The sequence below is a fragment of the Bubalus kerabau genome, chromosome 8 (genome assembly GCF_029407905.1).
Source record: "Bubalus kerabau isolate K-KA32 ecotype Philippines breed swamp buffalo chromosome 8, PCC_UOA_SB_1v2, whole genome shotgun sequence".
Lineage (NCBI taxonomy): Eukaryota > Metazoa > Chordata > Mammalia > Artiodactyla > Bovidae > Bubalus > Bubalus kerabau.
The window spans coordinates 69,921,484-69,938,239 of NC_073631.1; the positions used below are offsets into that span (position 1 = coordinate 69,921,484).

The window sequence follows — 16,756 nt, forward strand, 5'->3', positions numbered from 1 at the left end:
ATCAAGTACAACAGCAAGTTCCTGGAGGACTTCAAGTAGGACGATGACTTTTTTAAAAAAGATTTTCTGACCACTGTGTTGAAAATGGAAGGGAGAGTATTAATAGTAGAAACGATTCAGCAACTAGGTGGTAGTGTTCAGTTGAGGAACGATAGAGGCCATGACCAGGATGTTGGAGGTAGAGATGGGAAGTGGATGGATTTGAGATCTGTTTTGAAGTTAGCATTTAAAGGACTTGATTGTAGAATAGACGTGGGTCTTTGAAGGAGAGGGTAATCAAGAATGACTCCTAGATTCTCATTTTAGAAAGCAGGCAGATAGTGATGCCACTTGCTGAGATATGGAAGACATTCTTTTGGGAGAAATTAAAACCTTCAGTTTTGACCAGTGAAAGGTTAAATGCTGCTGAGATTCCAAATGATAGAATTAAGCAGGAATTTACACCGAATTCAATAGCTCACAGGAGGAGGAGGAGGTCTACATTTGGCCATCCTTGACAAATATATGATATGTAAAATTGTGTGAATAGGGAAAATAAAACCTCTTAGAGATAGTAGAAAATGAAGAAAATAGAGCCCAATCCCAAGCCCTTGGCGCACCAGCATTTGGAGAGAACCAAGAGAGTAAAGTGGTTTAGAAGTCAAGAGATGAAGTGTGTTTTAGGGAAGGAGTGGCCAATTCCAGGTTGAATGCAGGAAAGAGGTCCAGTAATTGGGGGTTCAACTGTGACTCAGACACATGGAAGTCACTGGCAACCTTGACAAAAGAAGTCTCTGGATCACTGAGGGCAGAAGTCATTCTTGAGGGAACTGGGAGGATAACTGGGAGGCATGGAAGGAGAGAAGTGTAGAGGCAAATTCATCAAGAAGTTTGGCTGTGATGTCCAGCAGAGCAGCAAGAGAGCTCCAGGGAGGTAAAGAATGGGCCCTGGGAGGACTTTTTAAAAATAAAAGATGGGAGACGTTCAGTTCAGTCACTCAGTCATGTCCAACTCTTTGCAATCCCATGGACTGCAGCACAACAGGCTTCCCTGTCCATCACTAATTCCCTGAGCTTACTCAAACTCATGTCCATCGAGTCAGTGATGCCATCCAACCATCTCATCCTCTGTTGTCTCTTTCACCTTCCACCTTCAATCTTTCCCAGCATCAGGGTCTTTTCAAAAGAGTCAGTTCTTCGCCTCAGGTCACCAAAGTATTTGAGTTTCAGCTTCAGCATCAGTAGTACCAATGAATATTCAGGACTGATTTTCTTTAGGATAGACTGGTTAGATCTCCTTGCTGACAAGGGACTCTCAAGAGTCTTCTCCAACACCACAGTTCAAAAGCATCTGTTCTTTGGTACTCAGCTTTCTTTGTAATCCAACTCTCATATCCATACATGACTACAGGAAAAACCATAGCTTTGACTACACAGACCTTTGTTGGCAAAGTAATGTCTCTGCTTTTTAATATGCTATCTAGGTTGGTCATAACTTTTCTTCCAAGGAGCACTGAAGTCACCATGTGCAGTGATTTTGGAGCACCCCAAAATTAAGTTTCTCACTGTTTCCATTGTTCCCTATCTATTTGCCATGAAGTGATGGGACCAGATGCAACGATCTTAATTTTCTGACTGTTGAGTTTTAAGCCAACATTTTCGCTCTCCTCTTTCACTTTCATCAAGAGGTGCTTTAGTTCTTCTTCACTTTCTGCCATAAGGGTGGGGTCATCTGCATATCTGAGGTTATTGATATTTCTCCCAGCAATCTTGATTCCAGCTTGTGCTTTATCCAGTCCGGCATTTCTTATGATGTACTCTGCATATGTTAAATAAGCAGGGTAACAAATGTACAGCCTTGACATACTCCTTTCCCAATTTGGAACCAGTCTGTTGTTCCATGTCCAGTTCTAACTGTTGCTTCTTGACCTGCATACAGAGTTCTCAGGAGGCAGGTGAGGTGGTCTGGTATTCCCAACTCTTTAAGAATTTTCCACAGTTTGTTGTGATCCACAGTCAAAGGCTTTGGCATAGTCAATAAAGCAGAAGTAAATGTTTTTCTGGAACTTTCTTGCTTTTTCTATGATCCAACAGATGTAGGCAATTTGATCTCTGGTTCCTCTGCCTTTTCGAAATTCAGCTTGAACATCCGGAAGTTCACGGTTCATGTACTGTTGAAGCCTGGCTTGGAGAATTTTGAGCATTACTTCGCTAGTGTGTGAGATGAGTGCAATCGTGTGGTAGCTTGAGCATTCTTTGGCATTGCCTTTGTTTGGGATTGGAATGAAAACTGACCTTTTCCAGTCCTGTTGGCCACTGCTGAGTTTTCCAAATTTGCTGGCATATTGAGTGCAGCACTTTCACAGCATCATCTTATAGGATTTGAAATAGCTCAACTGGTAATCCATCATCTCCATTAGCTTTGTTCTTAGTGATGCTTCCTAAGGCCCACTTGACTTTGGGAGACATTTGGATATATTAATTTGTCAATGAGATTGATATGATAGGTAGAAGAGATTGGAGATGCAGAAAGGAAAGAAGCAAAAGAGCGATGATCCTGAAAAGCTGAGAGATGACAGGATTAAGGGCATATATATAAGCAACATTCAAAAAGAGAAACAGTTGAGATCATTCCAGAATTCCTAAGAGACACAAAATCTTCAGGTTAAAAAAACCTAACTGAGTCTCAAAGCTGATGAATAAAAAATAATTTAGACCTATACAAATGAGAGTGGAAGTGCAGAACACTAAACAAGCAAAATCCTCAAAAACAGGTTACCTGTGAAAGGACAGTAATTAGGATGAAAACAGAATTCTCCTCAGCAAAAAGAGAAAAGTAAATTACAGGGTCATTTCATCAAAGTCCTCAGAGAAAATTATTGTCAACCTAACTTCTATACACAGCCAATTACCATTCAAAAGCAAGGGTGAAATAAAGATATTTTCAGACAAATGCCAAGAGTTTCCACTCACAGATCCTCATTCAAAGATATACCCAGGGATTATATTATTCTGTAAGAAGCACATTGAACCTAGGGGAAAGGACAGGGTTCAAGAAGCCACTGCTGCTGCTGCTGAGTCGCTTCAGTCGTGCCCGACTCTGTGCGACCCCATAGACGGCAGCCCACCAGGCTCCCCCGTCCCTGGGATTCTCCAGGCAAGAACACTGGAGTGGGTTGCCATTTCCTCCTCCAATGCATGAACGTGAAAAGTGAAAGTGAAGTCGCTCAGTCGTGTCCGACTCCCAGCGACCCCATGGACTGCAGCCCACCAGGCTCCTCCGTCCATGGGATTTTCCAGGCTAGAGTACTGAAGAAGCCACAGTAAGCAAGAAAACTGGAAAACATGGGCCAATATAATCAAGCCTCTCCATAAAAACAATAACAAGATGACTAATTTCAGAGGACTTAAAAACAGGTTGAAAAAAATGACATGGAAGAGTCAAACAGTAAAACAAAGAAACAAAAAAGTTATTGTAGAATATAATGAAATAGAACGAAAAATTTTCAAAAGGATTAAAAAAACTAAAAGGTGATTTTTTTAAAGTTTTACAAAATAGCCAAACCTTAGGGAGTTGATCAAGATAAAAGGCACAAACAATAAAGGGGAGGACATAATTGCCGATGCTGTAATGATGTAAAACAAAACCTTGAGAACTTTCTACCCACAAAATTAAAAGCTATGTGAAATGGATAATTTATTAGAGAATATAAATTATCAAAAATGACTCAAAATAATATAAAAACCTAAATTCACTTATACCTATTAAATAATTTAATAGCCACTGATTCCAAATAATCTTGTTAGATTTAACTAACTTTTAAAAAAACAATTTCTAGCCAAGACTATTACAGAGGAAAAAAAAAAAGTTCCACAGTTCACTTAATGAAGCTAATCTTGATTCAAAAACCATACAAGCATGACACATAAAAGTAAAATTATACATCTATTCAATTATGAACATAAATGTAAAAATCCTTTAAAAATCCTACTGAATGTAGCATTATGTTTAAATGTCATGACCAAGGGAGGGCTTATTTCAGGGATTTAAGGTAGTTGATGTATTATTAGAATTCAGAAGAATAACAAGACAGAGAAAACAAAAAATCATTTTAAAAATTAGAATATCAACAGTTAACAAAATTCAATACCTGTTCATAGTAATAGCACTTGGCATACTAGGAAAAGAGGGAACTTCTAAAAATGGTTGATTAAAGATGTCTATGATATGTACATGACAAAGATCACATTGAAAGATAAAACATCAGAATAATTTCCTTAAGAGTCAGCAGAAAGATAAGGCTGCATGCTATAAAAGCTTCTCTTGGGCATTATCCTGCTGAATTTTAGCCAGCGTACTAAAACGAGACAAAGAAATACACCATATGTAATGGGAAGAAAGAACAAAGCTATCAAGTTTACTTAATATAAGAGCAATAGCAAGAAATCAGTACATATCAGCAGTTACTCATTTTGTTAAATCATAAAAATTAAAAGACTCCATTCACAGCATCAGGAATAATCTAAAATAATAATAATTAAATTAATTACATAAGTAAGGAGATATTCTATATTCATGTACGACAATGCTCAATACTATAAATATATCAATTATTTTCCAAATGAATCTTTAAATCCAATTAAGTTTCAACAAAGTCTTCATAATGCTTTCCCCCAAATTGACAAGATGACCCTTACAACCCACATGGAAGAATAGAACAGAAAGAAATAGCCATCATAATTTTGAATAAGTAAAAGAATGTAAGAAAATATATTCAACTATATTTCGAGACTTCTATAGTTAAAAAAAGTAAAAGACCATGCAGCATCATGCAGTATAAACAAACCGGTGGAACAGAGAGGAAATGACAGAAACCAAATTACACATATATGGAGACTTGGTATTTCTCAGAAATGGCGTTACATATTAGTAGGGGAAGGATGTCAGAAAGAGGAACTATTTCCCAGTTCATCCACCTATTCACCCACTCATTATTCACTCATTTATTTGATACTTCACTGCTGATTGCCTACTTTGAACCTGGTACTGTACTAGTCCTCAGAAATACAAAGTAAAAATAGATCAGAGGAACAGAGACCTTCCTGCACCCAAGGATTTCACCTACAAGAATAATCAGGCAACATATATAAGTATCTTGTGGTAGTATACTATGCGAGAGTAATAAATTCTTCCTGAGAAGGCTGGGGAAAATGATATTTGAATTGGGTTTTGGAGGATGGATAGGAGTTCATGAGACTGGGCTGATGGGACACTGATGATGTTGACTGGGGAGGCAGATAACTTGGGGAGAACATTCCAGGAAGAGGAAACAGCACAACTAAAGGCCAATGAAGGTGAGTTGGACTTTTTAAAGGCATTCTTTTCTTGTAGGTCATGCAAGAAAAAAAAAGGGAGTGAAAAATTCCTATCTGGAACACCTCCCGTAGTTGAAGAAATCACATGGGAAATAACTACACACCTTAGGGTAAAAATAAAAATGCAATATTTAGGAATTGGGAGAGTAGCTATTATATAGTGTTTACAGTCCATTGACAAGATGGAAACTAGTTGACTGAATGCTTCAGGAAGTCCAGGACACGCTAATCATAGATTTTCTAAAATTTTTGCCATGTTTAAAAAATAATTATTCAACAACATCCTTTCCCATCAATGATGTACCCCCACTGCCTTCTGTCCCATTTCGTCAGCCAAACAAATGCAGGCAGGCACTTCTGAATGGCAAATAGCTCTATTTATTGTCCCCACAAATACACATTCCCCAGAAATCAGCAAAATGGCGACAGAAGGGAATGTAAAGTTAGTTAAACATTATTTTAGGCCCACTGCCTAATTTCCTCTTTGTGATGGGCTGTTTATTTTCATGGCGGATAGATTGTTCAGTTTTCTTTTGGGTTCACAAGAACAATCTCTAGACAGTAGGCTATACGTAAATGCTGAGAGTACGCGCTCTGGACTCCTCTAATTTGGGATTGAATTATGATTTTTATTCTCCCATTGAAATGTCCCATATCTTGAAAAGTCAGTGATCAGCTTTTTCCATTCTCTGAATGATATTGATTTTCAAGAATATCTTTTCAGAAAAAAAAAAAAGAATATTTTGCAAACTTTAGGGCAGTAACTAAAATACCCTAGACAGGAAGAAAATACCCCAGACAGGAAGAATGTCTGTCCAAGACTATTATACTAGGCCTGGTCTGCCTGGAATTCAAAAACCACACCAAACAGAAAAAGATGATATTATAGGAGATAAGGTCTGTTTGACAAATAGCCCAGGAATAGCCACCCAGTAAAAACAAGAGCAAGGAGAGTTGTCAAGAAAAATCTCAGGCGTTTAGTGAGTATCCCCCAGCTTGGCTCTTTCTCAATGAGCAGGATGTTATTTGCCTCATATCTGCTGAATCTGGAAAACAGGATTCCCTGGTGATTTTATAACAAGTCTGTTTTGATGGGTCAGTGTAGACACCGCCCAAGTGTATAACCAGCTCAGCCCAGATCTAGACCGTAAGAAACAGAAAGGGCTATGCTTGATGTGCTACAGTTGAGAAATTTTGCTTTTCCTTATCAGTACACATCAGGGTCTCTCAACCTTGGCTCTATTGACATTTGGGGCTGGTAAGTCTTCATGTACTGTAGGGTGGTCAACAGCATCCCTGGCCTTTACCTAACAGATGCCAGTAGCAACCCCTCAGTTGGACCAACCACAGATGTCTCCAGATAGTGCCACATATGCTCTTGGGGACAAAGGAACCCTAATAGAGAGTTGTGGGTACAGACTAAAACCATGTCACCTCAGTTTGTCATTTTTCTTACTTATAACTTTATTCTTATACTTTTATTTGAAAAGGACTCATGGATCAAAGGCAGTTTTTTCTTAACTGCTTTATATGCACAGAAGAGGGGGCTGGGAGACTAAAGTCACTTCTGGCTACAAGTCTGTGGACCTGGGGCTCTTCTAGTTGAGCTTTTGCCCCAGAGTCCCTGGGGCTGGAGGACAGGCAGCTTGTCCATGGTTACCCAGATGGTCAGCAGCACTTGCCTCCCACTCTCAGCCGAGGGTTTTTCCTATAATCGACTGCATTTCCAATCATCATGTGACACTGAACTTGTATGAGAAATTAGGTGAAACTTTGGACTTTTCCTTCTTGCACTATCAGATGAAATACTGGCCTTGAAGTGAACCTTTTCAGATGCAGGAAAATAGCCAAGGGGAATCACTGGGGCTGTGACCAAAGACTTGGTTTTCCTGCAAGGCTAGCTGAGCAGATGCAGGGGGACAGCTGGGTTTCTCCACCACTGAGCCCCCAGATGCACCCATTCAGCAGCTGTTCTAATACATTTAAAACAGGATTTTCAATTCTAAAACATTGATTGTTGCCACAAAGCTTTTGGGGAGTCTCCCCATTGATATGGTGAGATATCCTTGTGCCTGCTGACTTCCTCGCGGGTTGATGAAGACATCTGCACCCACATCCTTTGAGGCTTTTCTGCTCAAAGCCTACCAGGTCCCCCATTGTTGATTGCAAGTTTTGTTCAGCCTTGGCACTGCTGAAATTGGGGCCAATAACCCTTTGTGGTGGGGACTGTCCTGGCCCTTGTAGGATGTTTAGCAGCATCTCTGGCTTCTGCTAGACTCCAGTCATAAGAATGAGAAATGTCTCCAGACACTGCCAGATGTCCCCTGGGAGCACCACTGCCTTGTTTGAGAACCACCTAGCAAAGAAAGAGCTCACATTCTTACATCACCACCATCTTTCTGATACCTGGCAGTGCCTGGCACATACTTGGCCCTCAGTCTGTATTTGCTGAATTAAAAAAAAAAAAAGTGTCTAAATAGTTACCTCTTCTTAGAACATTTAGTCATTTAGAATAGTCTCTTTGAATGATACTTTCTTGGCATAAAACAAACTCAATGTAAAATTAATAACAACCAAGCATTTTATATGGACCAGACTTGTTAATAAATAATTTAAAATAGTAGAACATCTTGGCCAAGTCACTTCCCTGGTGTGGGGCCTAAGCAAGGAGTCTCTGTTGGGTTTGCTGTCAAAGACTATTTTCTTTGAAGCAGGCTCTGCTGGTTTATAAAGGATTTACAATGATAGTATCCCAATATTTACATAAAATCATGTCAAGGAGGTATAAGATAAGGTTTAAGTTAGACTCTGCCAGTCAGAGAGAGCACTCACCTATGTGAGAACCTTGTCCAAAAACTTTTTCCTCAACTTGGTCAAAATCCCATGAATGAAATTCCATTGGGAAAAGGCATTATGCTGCTGGTCTCAAAAGGACTATTTAAAACATGACTACTGGCACTTTCCTGGTAGACCAGTGGTTAAGACTTCATCTTCCAATGCAAGGGGTGCAGGTTCAATACCACATGCCTCATAGCCAAAAATCCAAAACATAAATCAGAAGTAATATTGTAACAAAAATTCAATAAAGACTTCAAAATAAAATATATACTTAAAAAATAAAAAATAAATAAAAACAGATTACTAGATTAAATAAGCTGTCATTTTCAAGAACAAGCCCTTTTAAAACCAAGCATCTACTACCTGTAAAGTAATAGTAAATCTTGGTGACTCACAGAAGAAAGGGTTTCCATGCAACCTATCAGGTTGGTTTGACAGGTGCTATTGCAAATGAATCATAATGTGTAGCCTATTTGTAGAATGCAAAGCCTGGCGATGAACTGGGGAAGGAGAAGCTAAGATCTAGAAACTAAGCCTGGTAGGTCTTAACAGGGTGGTTCCATGAAGTGACTCGGTAGACAGGAACAACAGGAGGCAGGCAAGAACTCATCCAGGGGTAAAGGGTGGAGAGTTTGCCAGACACAAACCTCATTTACTTTGCAGGTTCGCTGAAGGCTAGTCATATTAATAGCTTCAAAATGGCACAACAGCAATGGGTATACTTCACAAAAGATGGAACCAAAAGTATAGGTGACAAGGCTAACTTGTGCTGCAGAGCACCTAGGCTGTCAGATAATAATATTAAATAATAACATCGAGGCTCAGGACAGCTTTATGACTTCCTTCAAGTAGAACCCAATGGAAAGAGTTGGACTTTGTTAGGAAACTTGAAGTGGAATTCTTCAAAACAAGGAGGAAAGGATTATAGCTGACACCTCCAGGCCCTCTACCTGAAAGGATTCCTTTCTTTCACATATAACCTGGATACCACACATCCTCCAGACATCCTATAGCCGCATTCATGTATTTACATGGGGGTGGGGGGTTTGACCTCCATGGCCAAAGTTACCTGAGCAAAGCAGACACTTGGTCCAAGTCAGGCTAGTCTGATTATTTCTCTATGGAAATTTAGAATTGGGATTTTGTGGTTGGTCTTTGTAATACATATACCAGAGACTTATCATCAGCCATACTGTGCAGACCATATAGACTAAGATGTTTTTGTGCAGGGAGAGAATAATGAAGCTGATATCCAGAGTAGAAAGCAATGAAGGGATGGGAAGGGAGAAGGAGAGAAAGGAAGGAAGGGAGGGAAGGAGGGGGCAGAGACACTGAGCCCAGGTATATCCCTAGTTCCTGCTTCCTCCTTGCCTAGTTCTAAACAGTCCCTGGGGGCTCTGTGAGATTTGCCTATTTCACTTAAGATGGTATCCAGGGGTTCTAAAAATTATAATGGCCGGACAATTGTAGGAAGTAGATTGAAAGTAAAAGTTGCTCAGTCATGTCAACTTTTTGTGACCCCATGGACTACACAGTCCATGGAATTCTCCAGGCCAGAATACTGGAGCAGGTAGCCTTTCCCTTCTTCAGGGGATCTTCCCAACCCAGGAATTGAACCGGGGTCTCCTGCATTGCAGGCGAATTCTTTACCAACTGAGCCATCAGGGAAGCCCTAGGAAGTAGATTAAAATGATGCAGCTTCATAGCCCTCTTGGAGCAGAAGCCATATTTTCTTCATAAAGTCTAGTATTTCCAAGCCTACTTATTAAATCTCATGTTGAGTTCCTTGTTTTACATTCAAGGTGATGAAGCTTGCCTTCCCTTTGAATTGTTCCTTCCAGACTTGTTTCTGCCAAAACAGCCTTTTCTGATTATAAAACAAAAGAAACAAAACTCACAACTGTTTCTGAAGCCACTGTCTGCCTGTGACAAAGCGCAGGTGCAAAATCCAACAGAAGCGGGACCAGGACAGTCGAAGGGCCGCCGCACACCCAAGAGAACACAGCGCAGGCAAAATACTGGGGCGAGAGGGCTGGCACATTTTATGGAGTCAGCAAGGATGAGGAAAAGTGGGGCTTGCATATGGGAAACAAAAGTGACTAGTTCCAAAGCAAATGATCACTCCACTGATGAAAATGTGGAAACTGAGGACAGAGAGAGAAACCATCAAGGAGCCACAAAACCCAAACAGGAAGGCGGTGATGCTGCCACATCCTAGACGGGTGTCCCAGCCGTGGCACTAGGACACACTCTCAGCCTCCTGACCTTCTCATCCTGGCGCCCAGGGTCTTAGCAGTGGGAGGTGTGTTTAGAAGCTGTGTGCTGCTTGAGCACGCATATAGGCACAGTGTACCATGGGCATAGGATGCTGCTGGTGCAGCCTCGTCTGTGGGGACAGAAAAGGGTAAGGCGGGCAACTGTTTAACTTAAATCCAGACAAGGCCACTTTTGAGAGGCACCACACAGGAAGCTGGGACAGCAAGAATAAACCTGGGCACATGTGCAAGATCCCAGGTAGCTGGCACGGCCAGATCCTCTGACCACATGAGGAGCTGGCCTGACATGCCTGGATCTGGCCTCTGGCTCCCCAGCACAGGTGGTGATCCTGGCATGGACTGCTGCCCACCACCTGAAAGGACTGGAACACAACTAACATGAGCCCTGAAGGAAAGCAAACTCTGGGGCAGGAAGTGAGGAAGGAAAGTGCAAGCTTAGGCGAACAGGGTGGGGAGATGCCTGCTACACGTGCTCTCCACATATTCACTGACAGCCCACTCTGGGCCAGGCCCTGATCAAGACACTGGGGTTTCTACAGAAAGTAAAACAGACAAAATCTCTGTCTCCACCCCTTTGCCCCCACCCAGGAAGGTGTTTCTCTCTGATAAGGGGAAAGCACATCAATACACGTGTACTGTGTCAGCTGGTGTTCGGTGATAGGGATGAAAATAAAGTTGGCAGAGGGCTAGGAAAGGGATGGACAGGGGACAGAAGGGAATGAAGGGCAGATGGATGGGCAGGACTGGGGGAGGGGTGGGGAACGCAGGTGAGGTTGGGGTGGGGTGGTCTGCTCTCCAATGTTTAGAACTTTTTGGATTTCTGCTCTCCATCCATATTCCATATAGGGAGAAAAGATGTCCCTCAAGCGACCTAGGCAGAGAGAGCTTTCAGAAGGAGCGAGTGATGTGCACACACATGCAGCCTTGGGAGGCTGAGAGCACGAGCCAGCTGAGCAGAAAAAGGGACCATGGATCGGCAGTCTGTGATCATCCAACCCACCCCAGCTGACTCTCCAGATGTGCAGCGAGCACTTCTGTCTCCTGGATCCCCTCTTTCCTGCACCCTGTTCGCCCCTGGCTCATTTCTGACTCTGAAGTTCTGATTCATGTCTTTGCACTGCTCTTTCAGTTTTTAATTACATCTTGTTAACCAGGGAAGAAGAAAGAGATGGTAAAAAAAAAAGTAAGAGGGACAAGAAGAAGTGAAGGTAGAAAATAAGAAATACAGAGCCAGTTACACACCAAAATGCAAGGAAGATGAGAGACACAAAAAGATGAACAATAAAATAATAATAGAAGGCAAGCTTACTGGGTACCAATGACCTTCAGTGATTTACAAGTATTCTTTTTTATTTATTTATTTTAATTGGAGGCTAATTACTTTACAATATTGTGATGGTTTTTGCCACACATTGACATGAATCAGCCATGGGTGTACATGTGTCCCCATCCTGAACACCCTTCCCAGTTCCCTTCCCATTCCATCCCTCAGGGTTGTCCCAGTGCACCAGCTTTGAGTGCCCTGTTTCAGGCATCTTAAACCTTATGGCACTCCCATTTTACAGATGAGGAAACTGAAGCTCAGAGAATTAAGCTACTTGCCAAAGAGCATGTTGTGGCCAGTGGCACCAAGCTGGCCACAGCTACCTCATTATTGCGCTAGGTGGGAAAAGAAAGACAGTTATCCAGGCTGATGGGGTTGAGGGATTCTTGAGGGTTTCAGAGCTCAGCCACAAGGTGTTCTTAGGGCAGACCCTCTAAAACAGAGCTATTCTACCTACTAGAGAGTGCCTCTTTCAGTCCAGTAGATAAACAGAGATGCAGACATAAAACATGTTAAATAACAGAATGCTTTCTCTGTTTATCAGACAGCTTTCATTGTAGAGAGGAGCCTATTAATTTAACCATTCCTCCAACAAATACTCTTAGTTTCTAAAATGTATAAGTAATCCCAAGAATTTGACATTTAAACCAGCAACAAGCGCATTTGTATACATGTTGAAAAGTATGTAATTATTGCATGAAATGAGGAGCAACTTTAATTTGCTTCCAAAGGCTTTTGTTTCCAGAGCAGAATTTCAGTTTTTCCCAGACACGCTTTGTTTGGAAATCAAGGGCAGTAGATATGCCCTCAGGAGCACTGATGGGCGCCTTCTCAAAGAAGGGAGTGGGAGGGGTTCCGACCTCAACCAAGTCAGGAGTTTCTAGCCATTGCTGTTTTTAAAAATTGTTATTATTGAGACTTCCCTGGTGGTACAGTGGTGAAGACTCCATGCTGCCAGTGCAGGGGGGATGGGTTCAATCCCTGATGGGGGAACTAAGATGTTACATAGCAAGGCCAAAATACAAAAAAATTGCAATTGTTGCATTGTTTTTTAAAATTTGAAGTACAGTTGATTTACAAAGATGTCTTAGTTTCAGGTGTATGGCAAAGTGATTTTTTTCATTATAGGTTATCTATTCATTGCTTGGGATGAAGCTCCTGGGGAGAGTGAGGAAAGGGCTTTTCATTCAGGGAATAGTCCTGATGGGGGCAAAAAAAATCTTGCTCTAAAGTGAGGCATCAAGATCTGCTGGCTGATTCATGTCTCTGGTAGGAGGCCTCTCGATGAGAGTGCAGACAGGGCCTAGCAAAGCTTATTTGTTGATAAGGATGAGAATGTGATTGCTTGTTCTTTTTAAATATTTACTTTATGCCAGACTCATAATATCCTCAAATAATAACCCAACTTACAAATCAAGACAGTTTCAGAACAAAGCCTACTAGAAATGAATATAAATAAAAGCTTACTGCAAAATTAAGATATAAAACAGATTCCAGGCAGATGTCAGGGGCCTTTGATAAGCACTTTCTTTCTTTGGTTAGGTCATGTTACTAAAACCTTACTGCTCTATTTATATCAGGGACCTACTTTTAGAATGTTCTTCTAAAGACCATGCAGAGTTCCCACTTAAAGTTGATTGTGGGTGGGGTGGGGGGCGGTGAGGAGAGGGCTGAATGAGGATAAAAGGGGCCAGGAGTGACAGAGGGAGCCACCCGATCCTGCCCCAGCCTCTCATTCTTAAGGACAGTGGCACGAGCAGTACCATTGAAAGCCACAATCAACTGACACAGCACTCAAGGGTCTGCTATGTCTCAAAGATGTCTATTTAAAACATGGAAGAGAAACGGTCCTGTCTGGCTTGCAGTCCCCTCTGACAACTCATCTGTTCTCTGCTTTCTTTTCTCTCAATAGCAGTAAGTTAGAAAAGATATTGTCAATAGATACAGACTTTTTAAACAAACATTTAAAAAGCTGTCAGTGTTTTTCAGTAATAATTAACATAGATCATGTTAGCAACAGAACTACTTGAGAAGATAAGGTTCAACTATCCTTTTGGTTTAAATGTTTTTATGTCCCATGCAGAGATCTAAGATGAAAAAAAGACTGAAATTAATTATGAAGTACCAATCAACTAAATACACTTGTGTGTTCTTCACACAAACTCAGACACAGTATCTATAGAGGAAAGCTATTCCAGGCAAACATACATTGCAATAGGGCAAAAGTCCAGCTGGATCTTAGAGCCAAAAGAATCAGAATTTTCAAGAGGGAGGAAAAAAAAAAAGGCAAGTCCAAGATCCATCCTCCCATTCATGGTAGTACAAATACAGGAGGCAAAGGATCAGGAATTTCTGCCAGAAGTCAGAAAAATACTTCCTTAAAATTAAAAAAAAATTAATTAGGGTAAGGATAGGAAAGCAGAAAAAGAGAAAAACATAAATTAGACCTGTCACTATTCAGTGATGCCCCAAATTAGAATTGTCACTACTCAATGGTGGGAGAAATAACAAGAGCCTTGGCATGGATAAGGACCTATCTAATGCAATTCTTCACTCTCATGCTAAATACGGAGGGCTGGATAACTCCATGCCTCAGTTCAATTATAGCATGCAAATGTCTGAGCTCCTTGCTTTCTAAAAACAGAAGCAGGGCAAACAGACCAAACAAACACAAATGTATATTTAATTGACACACATCTGTCTGTATGAAGGATAGGAAAGCAACAGAATGAACTAGGTTTTCCTGGTCACTTCTGACAAATGGTTCTCCAGTTCCAAAAGTTTCTTGGGCTACTGACCCTAAAGTAAAAAGAATTTAAAAAAAAGAATACAATTTACATTTAGCTGCTCCTGTGTCTTCTTCCTTGATCCTTCATCTCCATTCTCTCCAACTTCCACACGGTCAGCCCCTGTGCTGGTGTAAAACCTCTAGCTCTGTCCTGTCTCTCCTGCACTCAAGGGCATCTCAAACCAGGCAATTTGGCATCAGAACCTCCTCCCAGCCCTTCTTGGAAAACACATCAGGGCAAAGGAAACAGGCCATAATTTTCTGACGGCCGGCCGTTTCTCCAAGTGCTAGTCTGAAATGAAGATAGTGGTATTTCCAGTTTATAAATACACATGGGAAAATCCACTTAACCCCCCGCCAGCTCTTCCTATCTTTTTGTTTGGTCTGGTGAGCAAGACCGAGGCTGGGACCAGAAGGAGCTTGGCAAGGCTGCCAGGGCGCCCCCTGCACCTTGAGCACAAACAAAAGCTACTGGATGGTATCTCCCGTCATCATTTGCTCTCACAGCTGTCTACACATAAACCCAAAGAGTTAGCATCCCTGAAAACAAAAGACAAAACACAAAATGTGAAACGGGCAACTGTTTCCACTTGCTCACAGATAACAGTATTCTTTACTGCTACTCCGAGTGGAAAAGTACCGCTTGATATTCACCAGATGACCTCTAAATGCCAAAGATTGGGCATGCTCTGTTTTTCTTTCACTGGACATGGGAATGTGGAGAGGAAATGGGCCGAATTCATTAGAACTCAGTTAACATACATAGAGGTGCTTCTGAGCATTAGCATCAAACAAACTGCTTTCTGAAATCTCCCATTTGATTTGATTCAGAGCAAGTAACTCAATGTGGAAAGCAGAAAATCTGCCGTCTTGTGACTTTACCAAAGCCCAGACAGAAACCATGGCCTGGAGCTCTCCACCTGCCCTTTTATAACAGAAGAAAGGATGCAGAGGTTCGCTTACCTTAAAGTTGTGTGTCTTCTCATAGTTGAAGTGGTTGTCGTTGTGTGTGAGGGCGGCCCTTCGAACCAGGGAGGAGATCTGTGGACAGGCAAAGAGTTTGAGAGGGGGCCAGAGAAAGGCGCCTTTGATTCCCACCTTCACCCCCAAGGCCACGGCCAGCAGCTCCTGGCGTTTTCTGCCTGGCTTAGGCTTCCGAACCACAGCACACTTCTTCTCATTCTCCAGCCACAGTTCCTCGGAGAACATAGTGACCGGACCCCAGATCTTTCTGGTTTCCTCTGCGGAGCCTGGGCAGTGCAGTGCCATCAGATTTTTTGAACGGCGGCTAATGTTAGGCAGCAGATTCGAGGCAGCTGCGTTCTGTCTGCAGGCCTGGGGCATGTGACCTGGAAGGGCCCGTTTGAGTGATGGAGAGGGCTCTGCGTCTGAATAAGGACAGGCCTGTTTTGTTCTGCGTTATTTCTTAAGGCCGACGTGTGCCTGGAACAATAGCACACATTCATGAGCGCAGCACCCCCCAGAAGCTGCATCCAGTCAGCCCCTGAGGAATCAGTGGAGGAGGCAGGGGCTGGCAGCTTTATTCCTCCTGCCACAGCGCACTGCAAAGGAGAGACCTCAAATACTTGCTAGCGTATTTCACACACACACACACACACACACGCACCCCCAACCAACTCTGATCTTCAAAGCCTGAGGCTGTATCCAATTATTCTGGGGCTCTGAACCCCATTCTGGGCTGAATTCCAGCAGATTAAACCTTTAAACCCTAATGACTGTTTAATCATATAGGGGATAAAGCCTGCGTCTCTTTAAAAAAAAAAATCTGTCCCAGCACTTGAAAGCTTTATTTTTATTCTTATGCTTACATTAAATTAGAACAGTCTGACCACTGAATGGGGCATACAAGAACTGTATATAGCGTTTCAGCTCTGGGATCTACAGTTACAAGTTTAAAATAAGAGAGAGGATGTCTTGCCCCAGGATACCCCCATGGACTCCCCCACCCACCACAAACAACCCCTCCCATACAAAGAAGGCAGTATTCCTTAATTAAAACATCATCGTTTTTTTTTTTCTTTTAAATAAAACATTTTCAAGTTAATTCTGTTAGTATCCAAGCTAATGCCCTCCTGGCTTGTAAAAGCATCATCTGTTTGATGGTCTCTCTCGGGATCCTGGTTTTCTAGTTCCAGGTCTCTGCATTAATAGAAG

At 41.8% G+C, this 16,756-nt stretch overlaps 1 protein-coding gene across 1 annotated transcript in view; it reads right to left on the reverse strand.

Annotated features, from left to right (window-relative positions):
- CHN2 (chimerin 2) overlaps positions 1 to 16,756 on the reverse strand; it is a 338,827-nt gene that overhangs the window by 25,491 nt on the left and 296,580 nt on the right. Inside the window, exon 7 of the mRNA XM_055590490.1 lies at positions 15,545 to 15,622. Within this exon, the coding sequence (XP_055446465.1) occupies positions 15,545 to 15,622 (78 nt within the window). The remainder of the gene's footprint in view (positions 1 to 15,544; positions 15,623 to 16,756) is intronic.